Genomic DNA, 27,830 nt, shown 5'->3' with positions numbered 1-27,830 from the left:
CCGCTCGGCCCAGCTGGATGGTGCCCCACCGCTAGGCTTGTGCATGTATACATTTAACTGGTAATACCACCTTCCCACTTGGTTCTGAACGCAGCATTATTATTCAACACACCCGCTAGGCCCAGCTGGGTGGTTCCCTCGCGCTAGACTTGTGCATGTTGTCCCTTCTGCATTTCGGAGAAGATGGCGTCGCAGAGAGGAGTCCCTATAAGTAAGGTAGGCGTTAACATGATATTTTACTTTTACAGTATCTAGCCACAACCTGTTGACATTGTGCTATGTAGAAGTAAATTATGTGCAGTTGCTTCTGATTATAGTGATTAAACTAATCATCGAAATCATAGCACGTTTTTGGTCTCGATCAGTAGTTTTTACCTGATAAAGTAGAATCCTGTTGAAAAAGTATGTTAAGTACCGTTTATATTCCTAAAACATATAGAAGATTATACTGTTGCTGTTTCCTAATCATGGCTTTTTTATTTATGGCCCACTGTCCAAGCGCCGGTTTTAAATGTTCAAATTAATAATCAATATGCTGAAATAAGTTGTGATATTTTGAATACGTAAAAGTTACTGCCTACACACACGTATCACACTTGTGTTTAGAATATTTGTATTTGGCAAATTCGTAGCCTACCTTCTAACCTGCACACGCAGCAATATTTACCAAGCGGTCACTCAAGGCTGGAATTGATCGCTTGTTCTACTGTAATCAATAGTGCGCGCAAATATACCAGTCACGTCGATATTGTGTTTAAATCAATAGAACTGGGACAATAACCGCTGGGACATGTACGGTTTGCACACATTTTACAGACGAACTCAAAGAACTTTGGTATAGGCTACTACTTATGCCTGTCAAGCGATGACAACCTGTCGTAGCCATGTATCACTTATATTTCTGTGAGAACATTATTTCGATAGATGGCCAGGAAAAAACACGTTTTTTTACTGGATAATTTAAACAAATCACCACCTCCATAATGGTTTCTAGATAGCGACAGGGGTTGGCTTTCATATCAATGATAAACCCTTAAGTCCATGACTTAATGTGAGCCCAGGACTTTTCAGGGAGTATCGCCCGACTTTTTTTCTAGTCACGGTGGTCTGAAAATGGCAGCTCCATTTCCAATGCCGCATTCAAAACAACTGGGAACTCTGAACTGGGAAATTTCCGACTTCCGAATTCAGTGCGTTCAAGACAACTGGGAAGTCTGGGGGAAAAAACGAGTTCCGACTGGGGAAAAAATCGAAAACTCTGAATTCCAATTCGGGAACACTCTTTCTACAACTCCGTCTTTCCGAACTGAAGATCACTGACATGATTCGACCTCGTTTTTTTTCCGAGTTCCCAGTTGTCTTGAAAGCACTGTTGGTTAAGGGCTTGTAAGTAAGCATTTCACAGTAAGGTCTACACTTGTTGTATTAAAGTTTGATTTGATCACCAATCTGAGTTAAAGGGGATGTGTATTTCCTTTAATTCGTGTGTGGTGAAAACGTGCATCTGTGTAATGTAGTAACACGTTCTGTCTACTATAGGGAAATGAGCGTAATATAGAATAATCAAATGTTATTGGTCACATACACATGTTGTAGCTCCAACACTCACTTCTCCAAATCAAAGCGCCAGATTTGTTCCCACTACTAGACAGTTGAGGCAAAGTCAAAATTGATGAATACAAAATGTTCCTTTTTGGTCTTAATTCAAGGTAAAGGTTAGTATTGTGGTTAATGTTAGGGTTAGGTTTAAAATTGGATTTTAAGAGAGAAATTGTAGAAATAGGCAGTATTTAGTTTTGCCGCTTGCCCAGATAGTGAGAAACCTCCAGATTGGCGACGCATCCAGCTACAGATTATGCATGCTGACGCTGCTTGGTCTGCGAACCTCTAAGTGCATGCAGGTGCTTCTCAGATGGTATGTGCACACGCAACCTGTAGATGTTTGTTGGTTGTGTGTATTGCGTGAGTCGGTAGCTTTGTTCCAAGGCACCAGTCGGTGTACTAGCTCTGGTCCGGGGCGTTATGCTAACCACTGTTGCTTGTGCAGCTAGCTAGTACACACTACTTAGCTAGCTAGTACACACTACTTAGCTAGCTAGTACACACTACTTAGCTAGCTAGTACACACTACTTAGCTAGCTAGTACACACTACTTAGCTAGCTAGTACACACTACTTAGCTAGCTAGTACACACTACTTAGCTAGCTAGTACACACTACTTAGCTAGCTAGTACACACTACTTAGCTAGCTAGTACACACTAGATAGGTAGTAGGCCTACAACACTAGCTATAGTACCTAGCTTCTAATGCTACAAGTAATTTCACCACCAGTGCGGGTTGGTGGCGGTAAAACACCATCCTTTCTGGCATCATTAGACCTATCTGAGCTGGTATGTCTCACAGTCTGTGTCCTGAGAAAGTATCTGCTGGAGCCAGACCCTATTGCCAGATTGCCTTAAACCAATGACTGAATGGACAAAGGCATCATCACTTGACACCATTCATTTCTATGTGAGGACTCAGACTGCAAGTGGGTTCATCACCACCTTCAACTGTATCCCAATTTTTGTTCATTATGCACCCATTAACTTTACACACAATGACTGTTCTGTTGTACTAGCAAATGGGTGACAATTTACATTGTTCTGTTTACTCTATAACTAGACCAGATCCAGTTGACAAATGCATATAGGCCAATGAACAGGTTAAATGTAGTGAAATACAGGGGATTCTATTCATCTGGCCGGGTAGGCGTAGTTTGCACCGGGTGAAAAGTGATTGTATTCATTTTGGAACCGGGCTGCCATGCAGGGCTGAGCCGGATGCCCCGTTCTGGCCTACTGCGAAATCAGCTCAAAACAAAAGTGACGTAGGTTAAGTTAAGCACATGGAGTAATGAGTAGGATTAAGGATTCTTCACATGCAAAAGTGATTGCTTTTGATAACTCTTTATCTAGTTTGAAAATTCAAATCTATTCTATGGAAAAGAGATGTTTCTGAACGATGGATCAACCACCCAACTTTGGAGTAGTTAGGTATATTTCCCTGCTTGAAAGGAGCTAGCTAGTAGTTCATGCAGACTTCTAATAATTGTGCTCAGCTAAAACTACACACAGAGACATACAAATTGTATAATTTAGTTTGTGTGACTTTGGGTAAGTAGGAAAAATGGCTTAATTGACAATCCAAAGTATCCCTTTTAGTAGACCGGAACTGTGACCATTTTTTCCAATGGTAAACGGCCAGTGTAAGAGATCTTCTATTATCCACCATCTTTGAATGCATTTGAAGCCAAGGGAGTCGGCAATGATGGCGTCTCATGGAGAGACAGGTCGCGTTCCTCTGCCCAGGAGTTGCTGACATGCCAGATCTAAACAATGCCTGGATTGGTATTTTATGTGTCAGCTAACCACATATGCTATAGCAATCTGGTACCCGACGGCACAGTCTGATGTGGCACACAACCATTGGTTGATGCATGTAATGTCTTAGTGTAACTGGTGTGAAATTCCTAGCTAGTTAGCGGTGGGCACTAGTAGTATTTCAATCAGTGACGTCACTCACCCTGAGACCTTGAAGTGGTTGTTTCCCTTACTCTGCAAGGGCCACAGCTTTTGTGGAGCGATAGGTAATGATGTTTTGTCGGAGGCAGTTGTGTTCCGAGAGTCTGTGGTACGAACCCAGGTTGGGGCGATGAGAGGGACGGAAGCAAGACTGTTACATTGATGTTGTTGACTCGGATTACTGGTTGTTGCAGAGAACTAGGAGGTTAAAAGGGGGGGGGTGTAACCAGTGTGAAATGGCTAGCTAGTTAGCAGTGCATGCTAGTAGCATTTCAATCAGTGAATTCACTGGCTCTGAGACCTTGAAGTTGTTTCCTTTCCTCTAAAGCTTTTGTGGAGTAATATTGATTTAAGGACATCTAGTGTAATAGAAATCAAATTTTATTTGTCACATACACATGGTTAGCAGATAATGCGAGTGTAGCGAAATGCTTGTGCTTCTAGTTCCGACAATGCAATAATAACCAACGAGTAATCTAACCTAACAATTTCACAACTACTACCTTCTACACACAAGTGTAAAGGGATAAAGAATATGTACATAAAGATATATGAATGAGTGATGGTACGGCACAGGCAAGATGCAGTAGATGGTATAGAGTACAGTATATACATATGAGATGAGTAATGTAGGGTATATAAACATAGTGGCATAGTTTAAAGTGGCTAGTGATACATGTATTACATAAAGATGCAGTAGATGAGAGTACAGTATATACATATGAGATGAGTAATGTAGGGTATGTAAACATATTAAGTGGCATTGTTTAAAGTGGCTAGTGATACATTTTTACATACATTTCCCTAATAATAGATGCAACTATTGGTACGATGATTGTATTTGATTTATAGATTTTTACACAAAGATTGGCCACGAATATTGGCAGTGTATCTTTCGTATTTCCAAAACCGTATCGCAAGCGTATTAGTAGAGCGTTTGGGAAGTGTCTGGGCATTTGCGTCTGACGGCATGTAGGAACATGGGCTCGCTATTACTAAGCAGCGTACACCGGCGTTTGACTCAAGGTTTAAATATTTCAACAAGATCTGCGTCGTCGTCTCCTGATGCACACAGCAATTTACCCCCCTCGTCTGTGGCTGAGCGCGTTTCGTTCTCTGGAGGAATTGTAATGCATGCCCTCTCGTCATTTAAAACCCTTTTATTGTATTGTTTACTCTTTGTATTGTACTCTGAATGCCCAATGTAATGCAGTTGGAGTCATGATTGGCACACCCCCATCAGAGAGCGAGACACAGCTGCATGTGAGCTCTCACATTTTTCAACATGTTTTTTACAAAAGGATAGATTTGAAGTTAGATAAACTAGATTTTTCGGCAGGTACATGTGCAGGATGCTACCCTCTACAGCATGTCCTTCACTCCAGATCAAAACTGAATGCTGAGTTAAGGCTCCCAGGCTTGCAAGGACAGACCAGATACAAATCCAATTAGCACTAAGGTGTGAAGTAAATGGTGTTGAGGCCTTTGGGCCCAACAGGAGGAGTCTTTGAAGCGTCCTCTGAAGCCCCCTCCTACTGTTCAAAGACCATTCACTGGCATTTTCTACAAGAAATCTGCCTCCAGAAATTAAAGCTTCTCCCAAGTGGGTGGACACCTACTCCCGCTGCTTGGATTCCACTTGGAGATCTGTTCACCGTCTGCCCTGGCCTGTCTCCCCCTGTCTGGTACAGGTACCCCCACCACACTCAGCCCTCTCTCCTGAGCTGTCGCTCGCTTCCAGCACTCACACACTTTTGGGGCGAGTGACTCTGAACTTACAATGGCTAGCCACAAGTCGTTATATATATTTTTTTTAATTATTGTTTACACTGACATTTGGCCTCCCATCCTAACCACCTCTTGCCAGCTTTGGATTCATGTTACCTGATGAAATTGCTATACAATATGATCTTGTTGCCATCTGATGCACATTCAGATATCATACGTTACGTACGCCTCTAGGAAGAGGGAACGCAACACCCTGCTACAACTCAACTGCCCGTGGAGTGAAAGAGGTATGGCACTGTAGGTGCGAGTAAGGATGACAAAGGCAGAGATTGGTACCGTTTACAGGGAATTTATTCCGTCACACGGTACATTTGGGGAAAAGGGGCTGAACGGAACCAAAGCAAAGAAAGTAAATGTCAAAGGCAAAGCCCCCTCTCCTACCTTATCTGCCTACCCACCTAACTTAGCACCACCTGGTGCGCTAACCAAAATAAAGGGGGTGGTCCACCCAGGTCTTACCTAGTATGTATAGACAGTAAATACTACTGGTTATGTATGCCCGCAGGCCTCTTGCCTAAGCACTCCATATGTCCCTTCCCCCCTGGGAACAAATGAAACAGAATACAAACAATTACTATAATCAAAAACAGTCCCTTTGTCATAGATATACCTTAGCAGGACCGACTATAAAATACTGCCAACAAATTATACTTCTGCGCAACAACCAACACAGGATATAACAATAAGCTCTATCTGAGAAACAACCAACACAGGATATAATAATCAGTGCTCTGTCAGCAACATAGGACATACCAATCAGCTCTAGTCTCTCAGCAACAACCAACACAGGACATAGTAATAATCTCTCTCTAACAAAGGAACACTGACTTTTTCTAGCTGGAGAAGGAGTCTGTAATGGGATACAGCTGTATCCTCTGACGAGAGGGCGGGGCCAGCTCCAATTAGCAATGGGGCCAACCAATCAGCTGCTTGGGGGAATTTCAGGAAGCCATCCTGAAAAACACACATACAAACAAAACCACAACACAGAAACTGGGGAACGTAACATACGTCAGCAATGCAGAGCTCTCCCTGTCCTATGGCATGCCTTGATTGTGTTACTGTTGATGATATCTGGAAATGTGTATGTACACCCTGGCCCATCTACTGTTGCTAGCCCCAATTCTGACTTGTGCTCTGATATCTGATTCACTGATTTCTGCCCTCATAAAAGCCTGGGTTTTCTGCACGTTAACACTAGAAGCTTATTACCTAAAATGGATCAAATGAAAGTGTGGGTTCACAGCTCCAATCCAGATGTGTTGGTCATTACTGAGACATGGTTAAGGAAGACTGTTTTGAACACTGATGTTAACCTTTCTGGTTATAACCTTTTTCGGCAAGACGGATCTTCCAAAGGTGGGGGAGTGGCATTCTTTACCAAGGATCAACTTCAGTGCTCGGTTGTCTCCACCAAGTCTGTCCCAAAACAATTTGATTTTCTGGTTTTAAGCATTAAACTTTCAAATAGCTCTTTGTTGACTGTTGCTGGGTGCTATTGTTCTCCATCAGCACCGGCCTGTACCCTATATGCCCTAAGCCCTCTCCTGGCCCCTTACACTAACTCTGAATTTGTCCTGCTAGGTGACCTAAACTTGGACATGCTTAAACCACCTGACCAAGTCCTAAAGCAATGGGACTCCCTAAATCTTTCTCAGATTATTACCAATCCCACAGGGTTTGACTCCAAACACCCAGAAAAGGCTACTCTCCTCGATGTTATCCTCACAAATAATCCTGATAGGTATCAGTCTGGTGTTTTCTGTAATGACCTTAGCGATCACTATTCACCGGCTAAGGAGTATTGGTGTCTCTCTCTGAGGGGTCTTTGGGCTGGTTTGCTAACTACCTCTCTCAAAGAGTGCAGTGTATAAAGTCAGAACATCTGCTGTCTCAGCCACTGCCTGTCACCAAGGGAGTACCCCAAGGCTCGATCGTAGGACCCACGCTCTTCTCAGTTTACATCAACAACATAGCTCAGGCAGTAGGAAGCTCTCATCCATTTATATGCAGATGATACTCAGCTGGCCTCTCCCCGGATTTTGTGTTAAATGCTCTACAACAAAGCTTTCTTAGTGTCCAACAAGCTTTCTCTACCCTTAACCTTGTTCCGAACACCTCCAAAACAAAGGTTATGTGGTTTGGTAAGAAGAATGCCTCTCTCCCCACAGGTGTGATTACTAGCTCTGAGGGTTTAGAGCTTGAGGTGGTCACCTCATACAAATATTTGGGAGTATGGCTAGATGGTGCCCTGTCCTTCTCTCAGCACATATCAAATCTGCAGGCTAAGGTTAAATATAGACTTGGTTTCCTCTATCGTAATCGCTCCTCTTTCACCCAGCTGCCAAACTAACCCTGATTCCGATGACCATCCTACCCATGCTAGATTACGGAGACATAATTTATAGATCGGCAGGTACGGGTGCTCTCGAGATGTTCTTCACCATTTGGCCATCAGATTTGCCACCAATGCTCCTTATAGGACACATCACTGCACTCTATATTCCTCTGTAAACTGATCATCTCTGTAGACCCGTTGCAAGACCCACTGGTTGATGCTTATTTATAAAACCCTCTTAGGCCTCACTCCCCTTATCTGAGATATCTACTGCAGTCCTCATCCTCCACATACAACACCCGTTCTGCCAGTCACATTCTGTTAAAGGTCCCCAAAGCACACACATCCCTGGAACGAGCTGCAACAAACACTCAAACTGGACAGTTTTATGTCCGTGTCTCATGGACACTCTTACTGACAGTTGTGGCTGTTTTGTGTGATGTATTGTTGTCTCTACCTTGCCCTTTCTGCTGTTGTCTGTTCCCAATATTGTTTGTACCATGTTTTGTGCTGCTACCATGTTGTTCTGTTGTGTTGCTACCATGCTGTGTTATCATGTGTTGCTGCCTTGCTATGTTGTTGTCTTAGGTCTCTCTTTATGTAATGTTGTCTATATTGTTGTGATGTGTGTTTTGTCCTATATTTATTTATTTATATTGTATACATTTTTTATCCCAGGCCCCCGTCCCCGCAGGAGGCCTTTTGGTAGGCCGTCATTGTAAATAAGAATTTGTTCTTAACTGACTTGCCTAGTTAAATAAAGGTTAAATAAATAATATAATAAAAATAAGGGCAAGAGTAGGCCTAACTTAATCCAGGAGGTGGTAATATGCAAAAAATAAAATCCCATTTCATGTTGTCAGCATTTGTATATTGTAACTCTAATCCTCTGCCCCTTCCTTTACAGCTATGTCCAAAGTTCCTCCACACAAACTCCACCAGCCACACCTGGCCCTTCAGCGCCATCGCTGAACTAATAGGTGAGTCATCGTCATATTGTCCAATCACAAAACCAGTGTTTTCCAACCTTTTTTAACCCTGATATACATTGATGGGATAAAACATTCTAAGGCACACCTAAAATGTCCCTATTAGTTTATTTAGTGGTAATACCCTCCCTGCAAACAATAATGAGTCGTTAGGAAATGGTCACCTAAAATCGTCAGGATGTTGTGTCAGGGTCCCCTGGAGGTTTTGTCTATTTCTAGCTTGGTTCCGGGGATGTCTCCAAGGACTTTTTAGGATGTTCTTGGGACGTTGTATCATGGTCCCCTGGTGGATTTGTCCAGTTCCCGGTTGGTCCTGAGTATGTCACCGAGGACGTTCTTGGGATGTTGTGTCATTGTCCCCTGAAGGTCCACCGAATGTTATTTGGACGTTGTCATGGACCCCTGGAGGTTTTTGACTAGTTTCCGGTTTGTCTCAGGGATGTCACCTGATGGTCGCAAAAATGAAATCAATGAGCGAATACTCCGATTAATTGATAACTAAAATAGCAGTGCAGATGGCACTCTTTTGCTAAATGCAGAGATTAATGAATGTGTCCATCAATCTCTCCTTCTCTTATCTCCATCTTTCTCTGTGTTCCTTTATCTCACACTCTTGATTTCCTTCCATATCCTCACTATTCTTAACCCATCACACTATTTCTGTCTTTTTACCTCTACCTGGAGCAATAAAGGCTTAGGATATATTCATATATTTCATCAGCCAGTGTCTCCCATCTACTCAGTACACACACACACACACACACACATTGCCAACCCTCCCACCCCCACCAGTATGGCTTTGGACAGGCCTTTGGATTCAAGCCTACTCCAGACAGAATAATGGAGAGAGGGTGGGCTAGGCAATAACATATAGTAGTACAAAAATTGCAGTAGGGAGGAAATGTGAAAAGGAGATGGCTGGATTAATAGAGAGATTGATTTGAAAATAGTTGGGGAGAGTGGGAGACCAGACCACATGTTTGTGTTAGCCTGATGTTACAGTAGTGTCTTGAGGATATAGCATCAGTATACGAGGCTGGGGTTCCGTCCTCCGTGACAGCTGTCCCAGACAGGCTGTTCTAAAGGATAAAACACATTGCACCGAATGACGGTCTGCCTTTCGTTCGCAGTTCGTTCAGCTTTTTGTGATTTCGGGACCAACCCCTGGTAGGCGTCAACATTTGCAGCCGTCTCTAGATGACGAATTGATTTGCAGTCAATATGCAAATGAAGGCTGTCACTTTGTTCAGAGGTATGTACTCTTGGTCTGCAAACGCTACCAGTGTGTCCAAGCCTTAATGGTTCACATTGCACAATCAACAAAGGGGGACATGTTCTATCTATCACACTTTACCATACACCATTTTGAATGTAGAATTTCTGGGGGGGGTCTAAACCCCTCGTGGTGTGGTAATTTTCCACAGCAGTAGCAACACAGCTGGTAAGTGGAGGGCTTGGCGTGGATGTGCCGGCTTGGCCATAGTCTTGTTCTCATTGAAAAGCAATAAGAAGGTGTCATGAGTGGTCTAGTATAGGGTTTTATCATCTACACTATGAAAGGGACTGGTTATTTGCACAGCAACCTACTGTAATAACAATATTCTTTATGTATCAAAGTAATTGTCAGTGTATTATATGTATGCACTAATGCTTACATTCTCTATCTTTCACCAGACAATGCCTATGATCCTGATGTTAACGCCAAGCAGTTCTGGATTGATAAGACCCAGATCAAAGACCAAGACTGCCTCATCTTCATGGACAATGGAAATGGATTGGACTATGAAAAGATGCACAAGATGCTCAGGTATGGACAGTTTTTCAACGACTGCCACTACTTCAGCAGGGTAAATCAGGTTAGATCTAGACAAAAGTCCTGCAGAGACCTCCCTTGGGACCATCACAAGACGTCCTGACAACTGGTATATTGATGAATGTTCTGAGAATGTCCTAAAAACGCTTGACACATCTTCCGTAGTGTCAAGGGAACTTACAGGGAACTTACAGGGAACTTACAGGGAACTAGGAAGTCCCCTAGAGAATGTTCCCCTTAGGACCATTATTTTATGTTTTAAAGGAAATACAGATGTTCAGAGCACGTCCTGAAAACATCCTAAGGGATGTCCCCGGAACAAACCAGGGACAAGTCTTATGCTGTACTATAAGAATGCACGTTTACGATTGATGTACACAAAAATAGCATGTTTCCTTCTTTTTCTCTTTCAGTTTCGGTTACAGTGATAAGAGAGTCATAAATGGCAAATACCCGATTGGTCTCTATGGTAACGGCTTCAAGTCCGGGTCCATGCGTCTGGGGAAAGATGCCATTGTGTTCTCCAAGTCGCAAGACGGAGACACCATGCAAGTAGGCATGCTCTCCCAGAGCTACTTGGCACAGATCAAAGCAGACGAGATCATTGTGCCCATCATCTCCTTCCAATGTGTCCCACACAGCCAGTATAAGTATATCCTTTTATAGAGAGACTATACACATACACATAGTGCCCAAACTGTCATCACCTCCAAACAGGTTGGATTTAGATCCCTCTATAGATGTGCATGTACAGTGTTATTTTATAGTGCCAACCTTAAATACTGTTAGCTATTTGTCTATCTACATTTTGTGTTGTCCCTGTGTGTTGTCCTTGACTTCCGGTGCACTCTATGTGAATGAGAAGCACAAGGCTAGTCTGCAGGACATCCTGCGCTACTCTATCTTTAATACTGAGAACGAGCTGCTCGAGGAGCTCAAAGCCATCAGCTCCACAGGCTCCTCGGGAACACGCATTATCGTCTGGAACCTGCGCAGGTCAGACACACACATGCATTCTCTTCCCTTTCCTTCTCCACATCTATTGGGTTTTGCTATGTGGAATTTTACTTTCAAATGTCACTTCTCCCTCTGCCTCTATGAATGCCCTTGGTTGAATTTTCGGTTTCACTTCTGTTTTCCCCATAATCAAAACCTAAAATTCCACCATTAGGGGTTGACAGAGAGGCCTTTTTTGAAGTGTGGAGTAAGTACAACTGTTGAGTAAGAGTCTATACAGTAAGTGTTTGTTATTGTCCACAGGACGATAACAGGTCCGACAGAATTTGATTTCACGACATTCAGCGACGACATCAAAATCCCATTGGATGTATTGGACCACCAATACAGCACCAGTGAGCAATACAGACAGTCAGAGCTGCTCACAAAACCAGAGAGTTACTACTCACTACGTGTAAGTGATGACTGAGTATACTGATTATAATGTTATTGATTTACCATACAGCATTTTGCACAACAGATCATAACTTGAGTTAGAACTTCTAAGGTTGACTCAAATACAGTGCCTAGTGAGTCTACACACCCCTTGCACAGTCTTCACATTTTGCTGCTGTAAAATTCAATCTGACTAAGTGAAAGAAAATTATAGAAACTTTCCCAGATTAACCCTATATGCATAACCATGCTAGCAATTGAAAGGGAAAGGTTAGGAGATTATGGGAAAATTATTAGACCAAAGTTGAGGACACACCATTTCACCTGACACAAGACTGAATCCAAACATTGCGCTTTAAACCTGAACTTAGAACGTACACTCTCATCAAAGAGAACTACACCCCTGAACCAAATGTTTGCCTGAACCTAACAAAAATCTAAAGGTCAGTTTGTGCCGATCCGTCACCCTCCCTCTGGCTATAGATATGGGTAGATTTAACAGAGTGCCTGAAGAGGAAAGACTTTGCCTGCTGTGTGATCGAAAACAAAGTCCATTTAGTGTTTTATTGCCCTCTGTATAACGATCTGAGACATGTTTTTTAGTTGTTAATAACCCTGAAGGATTCTGGTTACGGGACGAGCAGAGGCTTGAATTTTGTTTTAGACAGGGCGTGTTTGTTAACAACGCCTGGAGGAGAATGAGAAATGTACTGTTTGTGTAGTGTGGCTAGATGGTAGCTGTACTTGCCATGATCATTGTATGCATATCATTTTAAAATATTATTTTGTTCTGTAGTGTCTTGGAAGCCCCTTTGGGCTGGGCACCTGTAGGTTTGTGACACTTAAATATCATATCAATACACTGTTAACATTTACTGTACCTTTTGCTGCATTTGTTGAAAACGAAATCAGAAAATACTCTTGATACATTTAGTAACATAAGAATATTCCTGGAAAATGTGGGGTAGGTGCAAAACACCCCAAAAAATGGAGGGTTTGAGTGAGAGGACAAAAACAATAGATAAACTTATATTATATATATATATATATATATATATATATATATATACACAGTTGAAGTCAGAAGTTTACATACACCATAGCCAAATACATTTAAACTCAGTTTTTCACAATTCCTGACATTTAATCTTAGTAAAAATCCCCTGTCTTAGCTGACCTAAGGATCACCACTTTATTTTAAGAATGTGAAATGTCAGAATATTAGTAGAGAGAATTATTTATTTCAGCTTTTATTTCTTTCATCACATTCCCAGTGGATCAGAAGTTTACATACACTCAGTAAGTATTTTGTAACATTGCCTGTAAATTGTTTAACTTGGGTCCAACGTTTCGGGTAGTCTTCCACAAGCTTCCCACAATAAGTTGGGTGAATTTTGGCCCATTCCTCCTGACAGAGCTGGTGTAACCGAGTCAGGTTTGTAGGCCTCCTTGCTCTCACACGCTTTTCAGTTCTGCCCACAAATGTTCTATGGGATTTAGGTCAATGCTTTGAGATGGCCACTCCAATACCTTGACTTTGTTGTCCTTAAGCCATTTTCCACAACTTTGGAAGCATGCTTGGGGGTCATTGTCCATTTGGAAGACTCATTAGCGACCAAGCTTTAACTTCCTGACTGATGTCTGGAGATGTTGCTTCAATATCCACATAATTTTCCTTCCTCATGATGTATTTTGTGAAGTGCATCAGTCCCTCCTGCTGCAAAGCACCCCCACAACATGAAAAAAAGTATGATCTTTGTCCCCATGTGCATTTGCAAACCGTAGTCTGGCTTTTTTATGGAGGTTTTGGAGCGGTGGCTTCTTCATTGCTGAGCGGCCTTTCAGGTTATAGATACTTTTGTACCTGTTTCCTCCAGCATATTCACAAGGTCCTTTGCTGTTTTTCTGGGATTGTTTTGCACTTGTCGCACCAAAGTACGTTCATCTCTAGGAGACAACGCGTTTCCTTCCTGAGTGGTATGACGGCTGCGTGGTCCCATGGTGTTTATACTTGCGTACTATTGTTTGTACAGATGAACGTGGTACCTTCAGGTGTTTTGGAAATTGCTCCCAAGGATGAACCAGACTTGTGGAGGTCTACAGTTTTTTTTCGGAGGTCTTGGCTGATTTCTTTTGATTTTCCCATGATGTCAAGCAAAGAGGCACTGCGTTTGAAGGTAGGCCTTGGAATACATCCACAGGTACACCTCCAATTGACTCAAATTATGTCAATTAGCCTATCAGAAGCTTCTAAAGCCATGACATAATTTTCGGGAATTTTCCAATCTGTTTAAAGGCACAGTCAACTTAGTGTATGTAAACTTCTGACAAACTGTAATTGTGATACAGGGAATTATGAAATAATCTGTCTGTAAACAATTGTTGGAAAAATTCTTGTGTCATGCACAAAGTAGATGTCTTAACAAGAAATGTGTGGAGTGGTTGAAAAACGAGTTTTAATGACTCCAACCGAAGTGTATGTAAACTTCCGATTTCAACTGTATGTACTTATACAGTGCAGACCTTGATTTTTTCCACAATTTGTTACGTTACTGCCTTATTCTAAAATTGATTAAATAAATGTTTTCCCTTATCAATCTACAAACAATATCCCATAATTACAAAGCGAAAACAAGTTTAAATTTTTTTTGCAAATGTATTACAAGTCAAAACCAGAAATAACTTATTTACATAAGTATTCAGACCCTTTGCTATGAGACTTGAAATTGAGTTCAGGTGCATCCTGTTTTCATTGTTCATCCTTGAGTTGTTTCTACAACTTCATTGGAGTCCACCTGTGGTAATTCAATTGATTGGACATGATTTGGAAAGGCACACTCCTGTTTAAATAAGGTCCCATAATTGACAGTGCATGTCAGAGCAAAAACCAAGCCATGAGATCAAAGGAATTGTCCGTAGAGCTCCGAGACAGAATTGTGTCGAGGCACAGATCTGGGGAAGGGTACCAACAAATGTTGGCAGCATTGAAGGTCCCCAAGAACACAGTGGCCTCCATCATTCTTGAATGTATGAAGTTTGGAACCACCAAGACTTTTTAGAGCTGGCCACCCGGCCAAACTGAGCAACCAGGGAAGAGGGGCCTTGGTCAGGGAGGTGACCAAGAACCCGATGGTCACTCCGACAGACCTCCAGAGTTGCTCTGTGGAGATGGGAGAACCTTCCAGAAGGACAACCATCTCTGCAGCACTCCACCAATCAGGCCTTTATGGTAGAGTGGCCAGACGGAAGCCACTCCTCAGTAAAATGCACATGACAGCCTGCTTGGAGTTTTCCAAAAGCCACCCAAAGGACTCTCAGACCATGAGAAACAAGATTCTCTGGTCTGATGAAACCCAGATTGAATTATTTGGCCTGAATGCCAAGCATGACGTCTGGAGGAGACCTGGCACCATCCCTACGGTGAAGCATTGTGGTGGCAGCATCATTCTGAGGTGATGTTTTTCAGTGGCAGGGACTTGGAGACTAATCAGGATCGAAGGAAAGATGAACGGAGCAAAGTACAGAGAGATCCTTGATGAAAACCTGCTCCAGAGCCCTCAGGACCTTAGACTGGGGCAAAGGTTCTCCTTCCAACAGGACAACAACCCTAAGCACACAGCCAAAACAACGCAGGAGTGGCTTCGGGACAAGTCTCTAAATGTCCTTGAGTGTCCCAGCCAGAGCCAGGACTTGAACCCGATTAAACATCTCTGGAGAGACCTGAAAATAGTTGTGCAGCGACGCTCCCCATCCAACCTGACAGAGCTTGAGAGGATCTGCAGAGAAGAATGGGAGAAACTCCCCAAATACAGGTGTGCCAAGCATGTAGCGTCATACCCAAGAATACTCAAGGCTGTAATCGTGGCCAAAGGTGATTTAACAAAGTACTTAGTAAAGGGTCTGAATACCTATGTAAATGTGATATTTCAGCATTTTATTTTTTATAAATTTTCTAAAATGTCAACCTGTTTTTGCTTTGTCATTATGGTGTATTGTGTGTAGATTGATGAGGAAAAAATATATTTATTCCATTTTAAAATAAGGCTGTAACGTAACAAAATGTGGAAAAAGTCAAGGGGTCTGAATACTTTCGAATGCACTGTATATGTTGCCCAAAGAGTTGTGCAAGATTGGTAGAATCTTATCTAAAATTGTTCACAGCTTGTAATGGCTGCTTAAGGTGCTTCCACCAAGTATTAACTCTGGGGTGTGAAGATATACACAATCAATTATTCATTTGGAAAATGTTTTATAATTTTTCTTTCACTTTGAAAATGTAGTGTAGGTTGTGTAGATCGGTAGCAAAAAATATCTAATTTAATCCCTTTTTATTTAATTCTAAGGCAGCAAAATGTGAAGACTATGCATGGTGTGTGAACCTTGTCCTTTGACTAGTTTATTCATTTTGTATGTGTGAAATATTTCATATTTTGATTGTTTATCAAAGTGTTGTTGTGTGCTCAGGCATACTGCAGTATTCTGTACCTGAAGCCCCGGATGCAGATCATAATTCGAGGTCAGAAAGTGAAGACTGAGCTCATCTCCAAGAGCCTGGCTTACATTGCTAAGGACCATTACAAGCCCAACTTTGTGGTATCCTTCTTCACCCCGGGTCCTCTCTGGATGGCTTTAGTCTGTGTGCGTGCGCATGTTGTCATATCCTCGAGACACTACTTTTTGTTTGCATTTGGAGGGAAATTAGAAATAGGAAAATATGGGTAGTATGCTCTATATACAAGACATACCATCAGTCACTGCTATAGACGCAATACTTTATAAGCTTGCAATAATCAGTTACCTATCTTTAGCTAATTATAAGTTAAATGTATTTCATAGTTGGATGTTCATGTTCAACAAAGTGATACAATATGGTATTTTTCATAAAGGGGAAAATGATATATATATATATATATGCCACTGTTCTCCTTTCTGTTTGAGTTGTCCTTAAGTCCTCTACCAGAACAGACGCATCCCCGTGACCTTTGGGTACAACACCAAGAGCAAGGACCAATACGGCATCATGATGTACCACAAAAACCGCCTTATCAAAGCCTATGAGCGAGTGGGCGTTCAACTCAAGGTAGAATAGTGTATGTGCTTGTGCATGTGTATAAGAAAAATGACTGCCATCCATTGTGGTACTCCGATGCTTCTATTGTGGGACTTGTATTCGGAAAGTATTCAGATCCACTTGACTTTTCCCCCCCAAAATATGTTACAGCCTTATTCTAAAATGGATTAAATTGTTTTTCCCCCTCAAATCTACACACAATACCCCATAATGACAAAGCAAACACAGGTTTTTATTTTTTCCAAAGAAATACTGAAATATCACATTTAGATAAGTATTCAGACCCTTTACTTAGTACTTTGTTGAAGCACCTTTGGCAGCGATTACATTCTTGAGTCTTCTTGGGTATGACGCTACAAGCTTGGCTCACCTGTATTTGGGGAGTTTCTCCCATTCTTCTCTGCAGATCCTGCCCCAGTCTGACGTCCTGAGGGCTCCGCAGCAAGTTTTCATAAAGGATCTCTCTGTACTTTCCTCCGTTCATCTTTCCCTCGATCCTTAACTGACAATTCCTTCAGCCTCATGGCATGATACCAAATCATGTCCAATCAATTGAATTTACCACAGGTGGACTCCAATCAAGTTGTAGAAACATCAAGGATGATCAATGGAAACATGATGCACCTGAGCTCTATTTCGAGTCTCATAGCAAAGGGTCTGAATAGTTATGTAAATAAGGTATATTTTTATTTTAATAAACGTGCAAAAAATTATACAACCCTGTTTTCGCTGTGTCATTATGGGGTATTGTGTGTAGATTGTTAAGGGAAACAATTTAATCAATTTCAGAATAAGGCAGTAACGTAACAAAATGTGGAAAAAGGGAAGCGGTCTGAATACTTTCCGAATGCACTGTATATCCTGTCACTGACCCCATAACCACCTCTACCCCCCCTCAGGCCAACATCCAAGGTCTCGGGGTCATTGGGGTCATCGAGTGTAACTTTCTGGAGCCCACCCACAACAAGCAGGATTTTGACAATACTGACAAATACAGGTAATGAGGAGAGTGCTCCATTCAAGAACATGTCCCGAGGAACTGTTTTCCACTCAATAAAACTATTTATCGTCAATCTGCCCACACTCACTTTAAAGATGGTGTACTTTCAATAATCTAGTTGAATAAATCAGCACTAGGTGAACTGTCTGTTTATTTCTTATTTCCTATGTGCAGGAAAACCATCAACAACTTGGGGTTAAAGCTGGAGGACTACTGGAAAGAGATACGCTTTAAGAGAAACAAAGAAGATCCTAGCAGCACCACACCAGTGGAAGACACCATGTAAGTAAAACACTCCTCTGTTTTCCTTTCTCCTCTCTCCATCCCTCCTCTAACTGGTTCTTCTGTGTATCTCTACATCCATAGGAAACGTCCAGACCAGAACTGGGTGCAGTGTGACACCTGCCTGCGCTGGAGGAAGCTGCCAGATGGAATTGATTGCAAACGGCTCCCAAAGGAGTGGTTCTGCCACATGAACCCTGACCCCCAGTTCAGGTGAGTCCCACCTAGATCAAATAATAATACTTATAACAGGTGTTATAAAATACACTGAGTATGCCAAATATTAAGAACACCACAGGCTTGTAAGTTACCATTTCACGGTAAGGTCTACCTGTTGTATTTGGCACATGTGACAAATACAATTTGATTTGATTTAAGAGTTGCACCCGCCCATTTTGCCCTCAGAACATCCTCAATTCGTCATGGTATGGACTACGTGTCGAAAGCATTCCACAGGGATGCTGACCCATGTTGACTCCAATGCTTCCCACATTTGTGTTAAGTTGGCTGGATGTTCTTTGGGTGGTGGACCATTCTTGATACACACGTGAAACGGTTGTGACTTTACTTTCATTAATCTGAAGACTGTTATTTATCTAATCAAGCAACTATGTTTAATTGTTACCCCAATTTTTTTTTTTTACATATTTTAAATATTTATTTTTTATTAATCATGTAACAATTAACTCATTAGGATCTGAGGCACCACGAGAGTGGTTCTTTAAAGAGTTACCATCTCCCGAATTGCCTATCACATCCATAAACAGTCAACTCATTAATCATAACCTCATATCATCATTCTGAACAGTTGTAACCTCCTTGCTTCTGCAAAAACCAGAGCCTTACTTATGATACAGTACTGCACAAATTGGTTTAATTATTTACTAGCTAACTAAATGGTAACAGGATGAACATACACACTTAATAAATTAACTGACAACAATATGGCTGCTGAGAGAGAGATTTTTGTTACGTGAAAATCCTTGGTTTCTCTCAGTGGACAGGGCCTTTTTTCGTGGCACATTTGTAAGTCTCTGATTGTCCAAAAGGGGTTTCTCTGTTGTTCTCTGCAGTCGTCCGGTTTCCGGTGACTTGTTGTGTAGTCCTGAACAGAACTACAAGTTTATTCTTCTTCCATTCGCTCTGGAAGATGCTTCTTTGAAGATAGGCTAGTCAGCTGTGTCGATGGTTCCCAGTGGGGTGATGAGAGTAGTGTACTACAGTGGTTTGAGCAGAGTAGTAGAATGGTTCCACTTCAATTTGCGTTTCTAGATACTTTACTTAGGACGGCTAATCAGCCGTACCCGTGATTGTCCGGGAGGTGACTTTGTCTCTACCTCGTGTTGAGATTTAGAGTTCAAACCACTTTAAACGTAAAGCTGCAGCTCTACATCTCTCTGGTCTGGTATGTTAATTCTTATCCCCTCATTTTATACAGTTTGTTCAAAATGGGTGATTCCATCAGCTTGACATGCTCTCTGACCTCACTCAAGGGGGCGGTGACTACTTACTGTGGACAGTTATAGAAACAATTTCCTCCTATAGTTTCTCAAATCACATCCCTTAACAAAAACACTCATCATTTTTCATATAGCATGCTCAACGCAGAGGATGGAAACCTCGTAGTGTGTATACTTTAAGTTACAGTATTTCCTTTATAACATATTTAATGACATCACAAAAAGTACTACCCAAAACGACATTAGTGTTAGGTTGCCTCAGACCATTCCCAACGTTCTATGTTAGAAATATTGTTCCAGTAGTTACTTTTGAACGAGTTAGTTTCGGTGGGAAAAGTCTTCTTTAAACAAAGCCCATTCCTTGGGTGAATTTGGATAGGGAAGGTCTGAGTGTTCTGTCCTTGATTTACAACAGGGTGTGAGGTGTTAACCCCCACCAGTCTCCCCCCTCTGCGGGTGAGGTAGTCTGGTTGAAGTCATTTATTGCAAAGCTGATCTGACCTATTTGGATCCTCACAGGACAGTCATGACAACTGTTGAGCGTAAAAAAAAACATCAGCTTTACAGTTCTTGACACAAACCGGCGAGCCTGGCAACTACTACCATACCCTGTGCAAAGGCACCTAAATCGTATGTCTTGACCATTTACCCGCTGAATGGCACACATACACAATCCATGTCTCAAGGCTTAAAAATCCTTCTTTAACCTGTCTTCTCCCCTTCATCTACACTGATGAAGTGGATTTAACAAGTAACAACAGTAAGGTGTCATAGCTTTCACCCGGTCAGTCTATGTCAAGGAAAGAGCAAGTGTTCTTAATGTTTTGTATACTCAGTGTATATTGTCTGTGCATGCCTACTTGCCAACCGGTGTGCATGCATGTGTGTGTTGACGTTGCCACTACAGTATATAGGCATTCAGTATCCCCTATTCCAGGAGCTGCACGGTAGAGGAAGAGCCTGAAGACTCCGATGACCAACCTTCATACCAGAAAACCCACAAGCAACAGTGAGAACCCAACCATATACTGTATCAATGATGCTGCATCTAAATATATTTGTAATGCATAACTGAACATGTAGGTTGTTTGCAGATAATGAACCTTGAGGCGGAAACATGCATCGTTATTTTGTCTATGCATGGAGTGAAAAAATAACGTTAGGCCTTGCACAAAATGTGTTAAGATTGACAATAAAGTGCTTTATATGATTTATTGATGGAGGCAAAGTAATCGTGACATGTTTACCATGCTGGCTCGTGGCACAAGTTTTCCCACCACAATACTTGCATTTGGTAGAAGCTGGACAGTTTACGTTTTACTAGACGCAGGTAAAGCATTTTTTGTGCGACATGTTAGACAAATAACCGGCTTACTATCAAACGCAAAATAGCTAGCTGGCATAGTCAACTGCATGCTTGCAGTCACATGTCAAATGGCATTTGTATATTTATAAGGACGAATGAGCTGGTGTTCAGACTAGAAAAGTGTAAAACCCAAAGAAAACTGTTGACTTGACAGATTCATATAAGTGAGATTTTGCCTTCATTTAGCAGCACAGTAGGCAAGTCATTAACATTGTATATAGGCTATTCTATAGAATGTATAGGATGTCAGCAGGTGAGATGAATGAAATTACTGATTTATGTTCAATCAAATCTAGATGGTGCCAGTGTTTAATATGTCAGTCAATCTGTGTTCTGTTTCACAGTGAAAGGAACACCAAAATGAAGCCGGATAAGAAACAACAACAGGTTAGCTGTCTGTGTCTGTCTGTCCATCAGTGTATACACTAAATATGCAAAAGTATGTGGAAACCACTTCAAGTTAGTGGATTCGGCGTGTTCAGCCACATCCATTGTTGACAGGTGTATAAAATTGAGCACACAGCCATGCAATCTCCATAGACAAAACTTGGTAGAACTGCTCGTACGGAAGAGCTCAGTGACCTTCAACGTGGCACTGTCATAGGATGCCACCTTTACAAAAAAAAGTACGTTTGTCAAATTTCTGCCTTGCTAGAACTGCCCCGGTCAACTGTATTGCTCTTATTGTGAAGTGGAAATGTCTAGGGGCAACAATGGCTCAGCATCGAAGTGGTAGGCCACACAAGCTCACAGAACGGGACCGTCGAGTGCTGAAGTCTGTCCTCGGTTGCAACACTCCTTACCGAGTTCCAAACTGTCTCTGGAAGCAACGTCAGCACAAGAATTGTTCTACGGGAGCTTCATGAAATTGGTTTCCATGGCCGAGCAGCGGCATACAAGCCTAAGATCACCATGCACAATGCCAAGCGTCGTCTGGAGTGTTGTAAAGCTCACCGCCATTGGACTCTAGAGCAGTAGAAACACGTTCTCTGGAGTGACGAATCACGCTTCACCATCTGGTAGTCCGACGGACGAATCTGGGTTCGGCTGATGCCAGGAGAATGCAACCTTCCTAAATGCATAGTGCCAACTGTAAAATTTGGTGGAGGAGGAATAATGGTCTGGGGCTGTTTTTTTATGGTTCGGGCTAGGCCCCTTAGTTCGAGTGAAGGAAAATCTTAACGCTACAGCATACAATGACATTCTAGTCGATCTTTGTGGCAACAGTTTGGGGAAGGCCCTTTCCTGTTTCAACATGACAATGCCCTGTGCACAAAGTGAGGTCCAGAGCCCTGACCTCAACCCCATCAAACACATTTGGGATAAATTGGAAAGCTGACTGCGAACCAGGCCTAATCGCCCAACATCACTATTGCTCTTGTGGCTAGAATGGAAGCAAGTCCCAGCAGGAATGTTCCAACATCTAGTGGAAAGCCTTCCCAGAAGAGCAGAGGCTGTTGTAGCAGCAAAGGGGGGGGACCAACTCCATATGAATGCCCATGACTTTGGAATGAGATGTTCGACGAGCAGGTGTCCACATGCTTTTAGTCATGTGGTGTATGTCACACCCTGGTTCATGATTATGTTATGCCCACAAATGTTTTGTTCTCCCTAATATGTTGTGTGCCCTACCCAAACTACCCTTGTGTGTGTGTGTGTGTCAGAATGAAGATGAGCAGAAGCCAGAGCAGATGCAGATTAAGGCGCTGGCTCAGAAGAACAAGACTCTGAAGCACCAGAGGATCTCTTGCCTCACCAAAGCATGTAAGTCTCCTGTACGAGATGTGTGCATGTGTTATGTTGATGGGGATGTTTTTAATAATGTCGGTATTGATATACATGTGGGTCTCTCTTCATATCAAATTTATTTATAAAGCCCTTCTTACATCAGCTGATATCTCAAAGTGCTGTACAGAAACCCAGCCTAAAACCTCAAGCAAGCAATGCAGGTGTAGAAGCCAAGTGGCTAGGAAACTCTAGAAAGGCCAGAACCTAGGAAGAAACCTAGAGAGGAACCAGGCTATGAGGGGTGGCCAGTCCTCTTCTGGCTGTGCCGGGTGGAGATTATAACAGAACATGGCCAAGATGTAGGGACTGACCAGCCCTTCCTCCAAAAACATTTCCCTAATTTCTACCGTGTGCTCTCTGTCAACCCCTCCAGCCCCGTCAACCCCTCCGGCCCCGTCAACCCCTCCGGCCCCGTCAACCCCTCCGGCCCCGTCAACCCCTTCAAACCCAAGGTAGGCCCACTGTCTGAGTGGTAGTGTCTCTCCTCCCTTGAATGCTCTCTCTCTCTCTCGTAGTGTTTGTAGTTCATATCATTGCCACAGGGGACAGAGAATTTCTGTCAATAATCATTATTCATTCAATAGTGCATCAAGTGATAAGCCCCCATACCCTCTCTACAGAATGAAGAGAACCCTGGCCATGACCCCTGAAAGGGAGACAAAAAGACCCAGGTTGAATGGTTTCCACAACACCCCCATGGAGACTGTATCACCAGCTGCAGAAACAACCATGTCATCCACGTTAGTCGTCATCCCTGTTGACGATGACGACGATAACATCATGGATGATGAGGACATTATGATCTTGGAGATCAACAGCACCCCTATTCAAAAGAAGGCAACCTTTGACCTTGCCATGGTAAAATCAGAGCGCAGGGCCATGGAGACACCTTCTGGCACTGGCAACGTTAAAACTAGCTGCACAGGAACAAGCTCTGTGGAGACGGGAACTGCGGCGACCAGCTACTCCCCTCCACCACCTTCCTCAGAGCAGGTGAGCATCACCACCCAGACAAAGATATGGAGCACAGTGAAGGACGAAGATGAGGAGCACAAGGAGGAAAAAGGGAGGGACAGAACCGAACCAGGCCCTTCCACACCAAACCCACCCTCTGCTGGCCCATCCACACCAGGCCCATCCTCTTCTGGTCCATCCGCCCCAGACCCATCAGACCATCCTATGATTGACTTACGTAACCTGTCAGTGGCCCAGGAGCAGCAGGACCAGCTGCTGGAGCTCATGCAGGCTGCAGCCCACGAGAGGGACCAGTTCAAGGAGCAAGTCATCAAGTTGACCTCCCAGCTCCATAACCTGGAGGGCAACATGCAGGAGCTCTCCCAGGCCACTGTGAAGGGAGAGCACTGCCACCAGGCCTGTCAGACTGGAGAAGGAGGGGAAGAAGGAGAGCAGTCGGAGAGGATTAAGGTCAGTCACCAGCTGGCCATCTTGTAGCCTCATATTTGTATGCTGTTAATATTTAATGAGTAAGATTTGCCCAGCAGCTGTCGGTACAGTTAGTATTTGTTAAATGGAGAATGCAGTGTGCGAAAGAACATTGCCAGGGTGTCTATCTGATAACTTCTTCCTCTCCCCATAATCTTTTGTCATCCATCCCCTCTGTGACCCTGCCTGCTCCCCAATTTACAGGTTGAGATTATAGAGGAGGAGAGGGGCAACCTCTGGTCTCTTTGTGAGACGCTGCAGCAGGACGTGGTGGAGCTGAGGAGGGAGAAACAAGAGTGGGAGCGAGAGAAACAGGAGAGAGATAAACAAGAGAAAGAGAAACAGCTGAGAGAGAAACAGGAGAGTGAGGGAGCTCAGACATCAGCTGACCAGGCAGAGAGGTGAGACGGAGAGGCCACTAGTGCTGCTAATGGCTCGACCTCGGAGACGCCCCAGACGTGAGGATAAGATTGTTTCCTTCAGTATTCATTTCTGACAGTGTACATGTTGACAATCTGTTTCTCTGTCTCTCAGACTGAGGGAGCTTCGGAGGAGCATTGGCCGTCTCCTGGTCACATTTGTCCCAGCGCTGGACCTCGAACAAGTAAACTATGACTGTTCAGTCATTGACGAGATCCTCGACCAGGTTCTTACTGACGTGGAGTCCATGGGGCCTGTGTAGGGGCCTGTGTAGGGGCCTGTGGGCGGGATATGGATGGAGGGGTTGTCATCCATCTTACTCTGTAAGGTGAGGCAAACCTGGGGATAGTCAGATGATTCCTGCCTATCCCTTTTTACACTATTTAAACTTGTTTTATAGGGATTTCTTTTACAAAAAAATAATTAAAAATAATAAACATACCTTATTTACATAAGTATTCAGACCCTTTGTTATGAGACTCGAAATTGAGCTCAGGTGCATCCTGTTTCCGTTGATCATCCTTGATTAGAGTCCACCTGTAGTAAATTAAATTGATTGGACATGATTTGGAAAGGCACACAACTTTGAAGGTCCCCAAGAACACAGTGGCCTCCATCATTCTTAAATGGAAGAAGTTTGGAACCACCAAAACTCTTCCTAGAGCTGCCTGCCCGTTCAAACTGAACAATCGGGGGAGAAGGGCCTTGGTCAGTGACGTGACCAAGAACCCGATGGTCACTCTGGCAGAGCTCCAGAGTTCCTCTGTGGAGATGGGAAAACCTTCCAGAAGGACAACCATCTCTGCAGCACTCCACCAATCAGGCCTTTATGGTAGAGTGAGTGGGCGGAAGCCACTCCCAAGTAAAAGGCACATGACAACCCGCTTGGAGTTTGCCAAAAGGCACCCCAAGGACTCTCAGACCATGGTCTGATGAAACCAAGATTGAACTCTTTGGCCTGAATGCCAAACGTCACGTCTGCAGGAAACCTGGCACCATCCCTACGGTGAAGTATGGTGGTGGCAGCAACATGTTGTGGGGATGTTTTTCAGTGGCAGGGACTTGGAGACTAGTCAGGATCGAGGTAAAGATGAGCGGAGCAAAGTACAGAGAGATCCTTGATGAAAACCTGTTCCAGAGCCCTCAGGATCTCAGACAGGGGTGAAGGTTCACCTTCCAACAAGACAATGACCTTAGGCACAAAGCCAAGACAACGCAGGAGTGGCTTCGGGACAAGTCTCTGAATGTCCTTGAGTGGCCCAGCCAGAGCCCGGACTTGAACACGATCGAACATCTCTAGAGAGACCTGAAAATTGCTGTGCAGCGATGCTCCACATTCAACCTGACAGAGCTTGAGGCTATAATTGCTGTCAACAAAAAACTGAGTAAAGGGTCTGAATACTTTTTTTTTATATATATAAATTTGCACACATTTCTAAAAACCTGTTTTTGCTTATTCATTATGGGGTATTGTGTGTAGATTTGTGGGGGGGGGGGGAAACCATTGAATCAATTATAGAATAAGGCTGTAACGTAACAAAATGTGGGAAAAGTCAAGGGGTCTGAATACTTTCCGAATGCACTGAGTATACAAAACATCAAGAACACCTGCTCTTTCCATTACATAGACTGTCCAGGCGAATCTAGGTGACAGGTATGATCCCTTAATGATTTCAGTTTGTATAACCACTTTGTTTATTGTAGATGAAGGGGAGAAGACAGGTTAAAGAAGGATTTTGAGTTTAAGACAATTGAGATATAGATTGTGTATGTGTGCCATTCAGAGAGGGGGGGGGGGGGGGGGGGGTGTTCCTATTAGGAAGGTATTCCTAATGTTTTCTATACTTTTTAAAAACTTTTATTTTGTTCTATGACCATGGTGGTGTTGTGGAAATTCTTGCACAGGGACACTCGAGGTCAATCTGGTAGCTGGTTGAGAGAATGCCTAGAGCGTGCAAAGCTGTCATCAAGGCAAAGGGTGGCTATTAGAAGAATCTCAAATATAATATATATGTGTTATTTCATAGTTTTGATGTCTTCACTATTATTCTACAATGTAGAAAATAGTAAAAATAAAGAAAAACCCTTGAATGAGTAGGTGTTCTAAACCTTTTGACCGGTAGTGTACATCAAACTCCACTGATGAGACATGTTATCGTCATATAATCAAAATGAGTCATGTTACCCTCAGATGTTTTCCTTGTTACTAATCGAGACATCTCCTGAGACAGGTTGTCTCGTAAGAGATTTCTGACATGTTATCCTCTACTGTAGATAACGTTATAGATCAGCTCACACAGAACTGGCAAACTCAGCTCACATTCACTCCATATTCACACTTACTAGTCCCCTGACAGCTCTCATTCACTAAATAGCTCAATTTCAATCCTCTTATTGTCCAAATTTCAATCAGCTTATTATCCAGATTTCAATCTTAATACTAATCATTTCAATCCATTTCTTAACCACATTCCTATCAGCTTGATATCAAATTTCAAACTTATTATCCAAATTTCAGTTTAATATGTATTTTCTCACAATCACACAACTTTCACATCCACATTCACTTAGTACTATTACCCATGTGCATCTTCAACGATTCTCTTGCCACTACTTGCTATACATATAAATAACACCCCATATTCAAAAATACCTTGTTATTTTTTATTGGCAGCAGACCACATAGACATTTCTTTTAAATGCCTGCTGTCAGCGGGGCTTTCCATGGTACCGTTACGCCCTCGTCCTAGTTCTCATAAGACTAGTAAATAGCCTCCTCTCTATGACTATGGGTACCTTTTTTATGTGTTACTCGCTTTGATTTTATTCATCATTTATTTTTATACTGATTTATTTAAATTGACTTACCAGTTGCCGTCCGTCAATTGTTTGTGAATGATGTGTCTCCTCCTGGGCAGCGCAAAGTAAGGGTCTGGGCGGGTCTTCAGAAATTGGTTATTAGAACAGCACATGTATAAAATTTCCATCACAGTGGTACTTAATGATGCAACAAACTGTAAGCTATTTTGCACGTAGCCTGCAGTCAAATGACTTAGGTTGACTTATGGGTGGAATGTTATTAATATTTTTCATAATTAATAAACATTTAAAACACC

At 42.7% G+C, this 27,830-nt stretch overlaps 1 protein-coding gene across 3 annotated transcripts; it reads left to right on the top strand.

Annotated features, from left to right (window-relative positions):
- The first annotated feature begins 70 nt into the window (after positions 1 to 70).
- Positions 71 to 27,830, top strand: LOC139538734 (MORC family CW-type zinc finger protein 3-like). Of its 3 annotated transcripts, none has more exons than XR_011667793.1 (18): positions 71 to 216; positions 8,598 to 8,670; positions 10,354 to 10,486; positions 10,906 to 11,144; positions 11,341 to 11,488; positions 11,753 to 11,903; positions 16,349 to 16,477; positions 16,845 to 16,964; positions 17,855 to 17,952; positions 18,130 to 18,237; positions 18,322 to 18,450; positions 20,635 to 20,706; positions 21,408 to 21,450; positions 22,728 to 22,827; positions 23,225 to 23,303; positions 23,472 to 24,276; positions 24,499 to 24,752; positions 24,829 to 24,968. XR_011667793.1 is itself a non-coding variant. In XM_071341125.1 (18 exons), the coding sequence occupies exons 1-18, from the start codon at positions 184 to 186 to the stop codon at positions 24,974 to 24,976; spliced, it is 2,805 nt and encodes a 934-aa protein (XP_071197226.1). In that variant the 5' UTR covers positions 72 to 183; the 3' UTR covers positions 24,977 to 27,830. The 3 variants fall into 3 exon arrangements, 2 of the variants coding, with proteins under 2 accessions (XP_071197226.1, XP_071197227.1); XM_071341125.1 differs by having other exon boundaries at positions 72 to 216; positions 24,499 to 24,695; positions 24,829 to 27,830; XM_071341126.1 differs by having other exon boundaries at positions 179 to 211; positions 24,499 to 24,695; positions 24,829 to 27,830.

Source organism: Salvelinus alpinus, chromosome 14 (genome assembly GCF_045679555.1).
Source record: "Salvelinus alpinus chromosome 14, SLU_Salpinus.1, whole genome shotgun sequence".
In the NCBI taxonomy this organism is placed as follows: Eukaryota; Metazoa; Chordata; class Actinopteri; order Salmoniformes; family Salmonidae; genus Salvelinus; species Salvelinus alpinus.
Note: the sequence above shows the minus strand (reverse complement) of the source record. Positions and strands in the feature narration are given on the sequence as shown.